The following is a 7,921-nucleotide window of genomic DNA, read 5'->3' on the forward strand; positions in this document are numbered from 1 at the left end:
ACAGAAAGTAACTTTCTCAACAAAATATCACCTGCTGATCAGACTTCCACTGTTGAATGGCTAAGCCCAAACATTTGGAACAAAAAATTTTTTAATCTGCACTTTATACTTGAGCACAAGAACCCTGTTTTATCCTGTTTTAACTCAAAAGTTATCTTTCGCAGTTAGATTTTCAGATTTTTAATGGATGGGATTATTTCAATTTCTTACAGAGAGAATGAACCACCAAACCTAGCTGTAGTAGCCACCATCTTGAAAGAGGTCAAAGAAGTAGAGCAGATTCAAAATGATTCTCTTTGTACAGAAAGAAGAATTCTAGGTATGATTGAATGGGGATTGTTTTGCCAAATAAACACAATTTGTCTTTAACTTTGGGTTGAATTTTTTTGAGATAAGTGCCCCATCTTGCCCCTTGCTCACTACAACCCTGAAAACTGACAATCTTTTTCATATAACTGATTGTGGCGTACTTACCTTTCCTTTCAGATGCTATTTCTCAAAACTTTGCATCATCAAAGAAACGTAGACGACAGGAAGAAAATGGTACTTACGAGCATTATCAGAGGGAGCAAAAGAAGCGACAAAGAATTAAAAAGGTAAAAAATTTGTTTGGCTTTTTAACACTCTATTATCTTATCAGCTTGTATGTTTGAGTAAATTTCAAAAGGTTTGAATTCAAGTTTGATCTAAAAACAGGGTAAGGTTCAAATTACACTGTAGATCTGCTGATACAAAACATTTTATGCCAAGAACAACTCTGACCAGTGACACAAGGGCTTTATAAATGTTTTATTGTAGGAATTGCTCACCATTCGGTATTATAAAAACTTATTTCACATTTTCCCTTTTAGAAACTGGATAAGAGACTCAAAGTGGCAGGTGAAGAAGAGAAGAGACAACCAATTTTCGAGGCCCTGCATCCTAGTCTTGTCTCTTCAGACAAGTCTGATGAAGAAGATCCCACATCAATGGTAACAAGGCCCCTTACCTGGAGGACAGAAGAAGTTACCAACTTCTTCCATATACTAGACCAGAGGTATAAGTCTTCCATGACAAATCAGCAAAAGAGGCAGTCAGTGAACAGAAGGGTTGGTAGACCAAGTCATAGAAATAGTAGAGAGATCCCAGAAAAATTGCTCTGGGCCACCACCTAAATTTAATTTTAATTTTAGTATACAGTCACTCAACTCTCTTCCCTAGGACCATCTCTTATGAAGTTGCTACATTTCTACCCAATTATACAGATGATGTAGGTCTACCATCTCCATTCTTTTATTCTGTCTGAATTTAGTTTTTAATTTGACAATTTGCTGATTTCAATTTTTTCACAAGAAACCACCTTAGCTGGCAAATGTGAAGTGAGACTTCTGTACAATCATGGTTGATTACAAGAGAGTTTGAAGACTGTAAACATATACATGTATAACATGTAATATTTTGAGCAATTTAAGTAATTGAGCAGCCTACATTTAAGTTATTGTCAGTGGATAGTGAAATCAGTTTCTAGAATATTTTGCCTCCCCTGACCACCATTTGGCACTTATGTCCAGGATTGAATGCAGGTGTTTTTTGGCAAACAATTCACATTATATGAATAGATTTTTGAACATTATCACACTACATTATCACAGAATTGTGCATTTAAGTGAATTTTTATTAGTGAGAAAAATTTATCATGCTCATTTTAAAGAGCCCAAAATCCTTGACATATCTGCTATTTTAGAGGTGGCTGCAATTTTCATTCTTCCTTTTAGAGTTCTCTTGTTCTCCATCAGATGGAGTACTCCAAGATTTTCTCAGTCCAAGTAAACATTTTCTCTTTAAGTAAATATTTTAGAAGTTTTAATGATTTTCAAATTTGGCTCAAACTGTTATAATTAATATATCAGAGTCAAAGATACATGCAGCCTTCACAGTTAAGGTTTAAGAAAATTCTGTCAATTAAATTTATTCTTCAGTTGCAATTTCAAACATTAGAAGTTTTTAAAACAGATCTAAGGTATAAAATTAAATGTAAAGTGGTATTCTCAGAATGTTGCCTTGATTCCCTCAGCACATGAAGTTCACATAATTATATTTTCTTCAAACCTTGACACTCATTTTTGCAAAATGTTTATAGTTTGTATATATAGACCCGCACATAATTTTTCAGACAGTCATCCTTCCAATTTTATAATATCAGTTGTACTGTACGGGTTAAGTTTTGCCTCTTTTGGATTTAGAGAGAAAAAATGTGTAAAGTGAAATAAGGATGACAAACATGATTGTTATCAGGCTCCGTTTTGGACTCTGAAAAAATTGTACCGCTAACATCATTGTGCATTAATAAACTTGATAAGGATTATTAAAGGAGTGCTAATCTTGTCTGGGAGAGGGAAATAGGACAAAATGCTTTGAGAACCTGCAGTAGAGCTGAGTCCAGGAAGTGAAATACAACGAACAGTAATTGACCGTGCGGCAGTAAACGCGGGAAAATGCATCCCTTGCACGAATTCACCGTTACAGAAAATACCGGAAAATGCATGCTTTCGACTGGTTAATACCAGTGAACATAACGTTGGAATGCGCAAAATGGCTGTAAATGGCAGAATACATGTCGTTTTCCATAGATTAACCGAACAACAATAAAAGGTAAAACGCCTGAAAATGCGTTTTCACGAAATTTCTCGAATTCACTATTGCGGAAAAACTTTGGAAAATGCATGCTTTCGACTGGATAATTCTTGTGAACATTTCGTTCACCGGGCGTAAAATGGTTGCGAACAAAAGAAAACATGGCATTTTCTATGCGTTATACGAACTGCAAACTCTGGAAAATATTATGTTTTCCCGTATTTACACACATTAACCTTCCCGGAAAATGCGTGTTTTCAGCTGTTAACTCCGGTGAATACGTTGTTGTTCACTCGGAAAATGCCAATGAACGAAAGGAAAACACGCTGTTTGCCATCTGTTAACCGAGCGGTTAATGCCGGAAAATGAATTGTTTACCTGCATTTACCGCAAAGGAAAACTACCGAATAATGGAACGAATACTGGGATTCACCGATGCGAAAACGCGCAGAAAACGTCGGATTTTCCGTAGGCAAAACACGGGTAAACGATAGTAAATTGCCACGTTTTCCGTAAATTCAACCTTCGTTTTCCGTACGGTGAACGCTTGTTTTTTTTGCCGTGAAGGATGCCATGTAGTTACATCAAAAAGCAACTCAGAAGAGACAGTTTGCAGCTGCAATCATTTTACGCATTTTGCCGTCTTAATGGACTACGACGATAGCAGAAAGGCAATCAAATAATTTTTATCTTACTCAATAATTTTATGGGCTCAAAAAAGTAACTTTATGATGTCCTCTCATTTTTTTTTTCTTTTTTTGTAACAGCTCACCGAGGAGGACGAAAAAATTCTGAAAACAATCACCTACGTGGGACTGAGCCTTTCTATCGTCGGGATACTTTTAACGTTAATACTTTATTCTTGCCTCACGTAAGTAGTATACCCGAATATTAATTAGGTCGATTCGCAACTCTTCTCAACTATGCTGGTGAGAAAAAACTATCTCATTGCAGGTCTCCATGCAAATAAGAACATGCATGTCGGATAATTTACAAATTTAAACTTCATTTCATGCTCCATCAAGAGCCCTTGAACAGCTCATGGTTTCACGGTTTATAACTTGTTTGGGTTCAGACTTTTTCCTCGATACATTTTCGTTTTTTTACCTTTCTGGAGCTATATAATGATTTTTTTCTTTCCTTTTCTGTCAAGATTTATTGCATATCTTAAGCGATATTTTGCTATATTTTTAATTCGATCTTGTTGTTCTTTGTGATTCTTGCTACCTTCAGTGTGTTGTTATTATTGTTGTTGTTGCTTTTGTCTGATTCATTCTTTTTGTTTTTACTATCAATTTACCAGAGATGTTCGTCAACCTCTCTCTCAAATTCGACTGAGTTTTTCTATCTCCCTTGGAGCCGGACAGATCATCTTCCTCGCCGGAATAAACGCTACAGAAAACAAAGTTACTGTCCTCTCCTTCTATCCATAGAATGAATTAACTCTTTGCATCGTAAATATCTTGTCGAAAGGAGTACGTTAAGAATTATACGAAAACTCTTTCTTTCCACAGGCTGCCTGTGTTACAGTAGCAGCTCTGATGCAGTATTTCTTCATGGCCGCTTTCTGTTGGATGCTGATCGAGGCAATTTATTTCTACTTCTTCGTCGTGAAAGTTTACAACATTAACACCAAGATGTACATGCATCATGTCATCTCATGGGGTAAGTTTATTATTTTAAAACTCGCACTGGTAACTGTAGTTTTGCATGCTTTCGGATCGCCAAATATGGTGTTGTCGTCCAGCGAACTGCTTTGATTTTCTTTTTTTCCTTTATGGGTAGGTCTTCCAATGATCACGGTGGCCATTTCACTTGCCATCGCTGCTGGGAAAGAGGGGTTACAAAGCTATACGAGTGATAAATAGTAAGAGAAAAATTCAACCGTTTCTTCTTGTTTTTTTCCTTTTAATTCATTTCATTGCACTCTTTCTTTTGTATTTTTGTATACTGTTTAGAATCGGTATTATTTCATTTGCTGACAATTTCTCTTTCTTTCTTGTCTTTTTTCTTCTTTGAGTTTAGTTGCTGGCTTTCCTCGACGAACAACCTAATCTGGATATTCGTCGCCTTTGTGGCTTTCATTGAAGTTGTGAGTTTATGATTAGTGATGGTGATTGTGATTGGTAAACCTGTTCTAATTGCTGCCAAATGTTTTTTTTTCTCTGCTCTTTTAAAAAGGAAATTAACTATTTATGAAATGACCCCACACAACATTTACCATTTCCCTTTTCCTACTTACTCACAAAAAACTTTAGACGTTGTTGCTGTTTTCGGGGTTGCTGGTCAGTTTTAACATTGTGATCGCCTTCATATGCGAGTAAAACCTCTCAAACTTTTACTACATTGTATGAAAAAAGAAATTATTCTCTCTCCTTGTTAATGTTTCCCCACAGTTTCACATTGATATGCCAAGATACGTTTTTCGCGCAAAAATAACTCATAAAAAAAAAACCTTGAAAAAGATGAAAGGAGCAGTAAGAGTAGAAGATATTAAATTTACATAATTTAACGTGAGGCTTCACTTGGCGTGATTCACTCAGTTTAGAAGGTTTTGTTCGCGATTTCTTAGGTCATTGTCAGTGGATTGAAGCTCATAATCTCCCGGTTAAGAGTTCTATTCCCTGTAAATGACTCCTCACTCCACCCTTGTTACCAAACTAGTAACGTTTTTGGCAAGGGTACTCTCCTGCCTTAGCTATTCGATAACCATATCTAAATAACTTATTTATTTTTATTGCATTCTTCAGGCCAACATATTGATACTCGCACGAGTCATAAAGGAGATGACCAATTTGTTGCAGCCACGAGGGGAGGACGACCATTCTCAGCAAATACGGTAAGATTGACAACATCACACTATAACAAAATAGTGGAAGAGATTACTATGTTCTCCTGTGAGACTCTATTTGCCTAACTTCCTCACTCCTTAATTGGTAAGACCTTACAATATCTAACAATGAAACTCTTTTTCAAAGGAAAATAGAGGAATGTTTTCTTTTTAACTTCTAGACTTGGCATCAAAGCATGCGCGGTGATGATTCCCCTGCTGGGTGTCACGTGGCTATTTGGTCTCCTCTCGCCTGTACATAAAGCTTTCGCTTACATCTTCACCATACTCAACTCTACTCAGGTCAGTGTTCGACGGTAACTGTCAAAAATCATTCAATCTCTTTTATTATATTACTTTCTAACCAAGTGAGACACCAATACAATTGTCACATGATACTTTTCGGAATTTTGAAAACAAGCAGCTCTTAACTATACAAGAGAAAACAGCCTTCTTTTTCAATTTTGCGATTTTCCTTTCTTCTTGGAAGTCTTAATAGATATGAGACTAATTTGTTTGCATATTGAAAAAATTATTGATCTTGAAATCACGTTTATTCTGCAGGGTTTTCTGATTTTCGCTCTGCACTGCATGCGAAATACTCAGGTGAGAAAAACGTTAAACTGATTATTAGCATCATATCATCATCTTTTAGAGTTTCGATAAATATCCGAGTGCTAAGAACCATATTTCGTGTTCCTCGTCTATCTGCAGATCAGAGAGAAATTCAAAAGAAAGATGAATGTCGTTTTTCCATCTCCTATAAAGAACAACTCCACAAGGAAGAGCTCACAGGTCAATGCAAGCTAGGTTGGGGATGTATGGGCAGTTGAATTTCAGTCTTGCGTTGAATTTGAATCGAAATCGCACCTAACTTAAATAACTGGATCCAGCCAACCGGAAATTACTTAGTACAATTACTTAGTACAATTACTTAGTACAATTACTTAGTTAACAGCAATAAGTCGGTTACGATCGGTCTGGGTTACGATCTGCAGTTGAAAAGAAGTCTCTCTCTTCATTATTGTGTAAGCACTCAACTAGTTGTAATTGTAACCCTCCTTCTATTATAAGTTTATTTTTTAAGCAATCGTGTATTTGTAGGCAAGATAGTGTTCTTTCTGTCAGTTAAATTGTACTGGTAACAAAAAAATACTAATAGTAATAGGTTGAATAAATAAATAACTGATTTAAAAAGAATAGAAAAACTCTCATAATTAAATCGTTTTTTAATCAGTTACATTTGCCTTTCTTTTCCACATCCGTAAGATAAGGAATACCATTTTGAATCGAAATACATCGAATAATTTGGAATTCAATAAGGACGACGCTGGCCGGAAATGGCATAATCCAAGAGATTATAATCTCATGCGCAAACGTCATTAAACAGCGCTGAAAGAACTTTTGCACAGTGTAGACAATTTAAAGGGAAAAATCTCAGCGATAAAAATGCGGAATATTTCCAAGGGCCTGGCTTTCAAATATCACTACAAAGGAGAGGCTAGCATTGAAGAGGAATTTCAACCAGCAAGAGACGGAGTTGATTATGTAGATGCGCTTAACTCGGTTTACAACAGGTTAGACTATGTCATACCTATTTATAAATCAGCATGGATGAAGAAGCGTACGATTTAGGCGGAAGAAGTAATAAAAAAAGGAATATTCTTGAATGTACAAGTACATTTCTCTTTACACCGCCCAAATGCGATATGTCAAAACGTTTCAAGCTTCGATTGACAAACTTTATTGCAGCTAAGACTATTGGATATTCCAGAATAATATCGATTATTTTTGAGTTGCTTCTTTCTAAAATTGGAATGATAAAGAGTATTTTAATACCGTGAAGTTTTTCGATTATATTACGAAAAACAATGCTCCACATCTGTTGCAAGCTGCTCTTTGTCTATTGGTCCGTCTATGACGGGAAAAAAAAAAAAGACAAACGCCATAAACAAGCTATCTGAGATCAAAATTTGCATTTAATTCTAACTCGTACGAAAGGGTTTTATAGGGATGCCGTATATCCGCAACTCGCAAGCGGGGTGAATCAAATATTAGTGTAACGATACCTTTTAACAGCAACCTTTGCTTATCGTGGCCATGATGAAGTGGATGATGAATGGAACTGAATCCGGCAAAATTTTCAAAACTCTATTAACATGTTGTGTGCTGTGTAAGTACAACGCTAGTTATTCCTATTTGTTAGGCGTTAGCTATCAAATTCCGTGATGAGTACAACTGAATCCGACAAAGTGAGCAAAACGTTTTTTAAAAGTTATGCACTAGGTAAGTACCACCTAATTATATCTTGACTTTCCTTTTCCGAAACATTTGTATCGATTTTTTAACATCCTGTGAAATTTGGCCAAACAAAACCGAAAAAAAAAATGTCAGGTGGCGATTATTTGGCACTGTTGATTAAAACAAAACAAATCAGATTCTAAAGATGTCTGCACTAAACTCTTAGTTCATAATCAG

At 35.9% G+C, this 7,921-nt stretch overlaps 1 protein-coding gene and 1 pseudogene across 2 annotated transcripts in view; both read left to right on the plus strand.

The window, feature by feature from the left end:
- Window positions 1-1,804, plus strand: part of LOC149052076 (uncharacterized) — a 2,808-nt pseudogene extending 1,004 nt beyond the window's left edge. The window contains exons 3-5 of the transcript XR_016181329.1: window positions 213-319; window positions 487-596; window positions 852-1,804. The product of XR_016181329.1 is annotated as an uncharacterized LOC149052076 (transcript). The remainder of the gene's footprint in view (window positions 1-212; window positions 320-486; window positions 597-851) is intronic.
- Window positions 1,805-3,284: 1,480 nt separating this feature from the next.
- LOC149052077 (adhesion G protein-coupled receptor D1-like) lies at window positions 3,285-7,060 on the plus strand. Its single transcript, XM_089181886.1, has 9 exons — window positions 3,285-3,484; window positions 3,917-4,019; window positions 4,128-4,278; window positions 4,399-4,480; window positions 4,639-4,705; window positions 5,364-5,452; window positions 5,626-5,746; window positions 6,008-6,049; window positions 6,158-7,060. Exons 3-9 carry the CDS (start codon window positions 4,155-4,157, stop codon window positions 6,251-6,253), a joined length of 621 nt encoding a protein of 206 aa, XP_089038012.1. The 5' UTR covers window positions 3,285-3,484; window positions 3,917-4,019; window positions 4,128-4,154; the 3' UTR covers window positions 6,254-7,060.
- The last annotated feature ends 861 nt before the right edge of the window (window positions 7,061-7,921 follow it).

Source organism: Pocillopora damicornis, chromosome 1 (genome assembly GCF_964200805.1).
Source record: "Pocillopora damicornis chromosome 1, jaPocDami1.2, whole genome shotgun sequence".
NCBI lineage: Eukaryota > Metazoa > Cnidaria > Anthozoa > Scleractinia > Pocilloporidae > Pocillopora > Pocillopora damicornis.

Coding starts and splice junctions, on each gene's coding strand:
- LOC149052077 (XM_089181886.1), top strand. CDS start 4,155: ATGCAGTATTTCTTCATGGCCGCTTTCTGTTGGATGCTGATCGAGGCA. Junction 5,453..5,625: donor GACCATTCTCAGCAAATACG/GTAAGATTGACA, acceptor TTTAACTTCTAG/ACTTGGCATCAAAGCATGCG. Junction 6,050..6,157: donor ACTGCATGCGAAATACTCAG/GTGAGAAAAACG, acceptor GTCTATCTGCAG/ATCAGAGAGAAATTCAAAAG.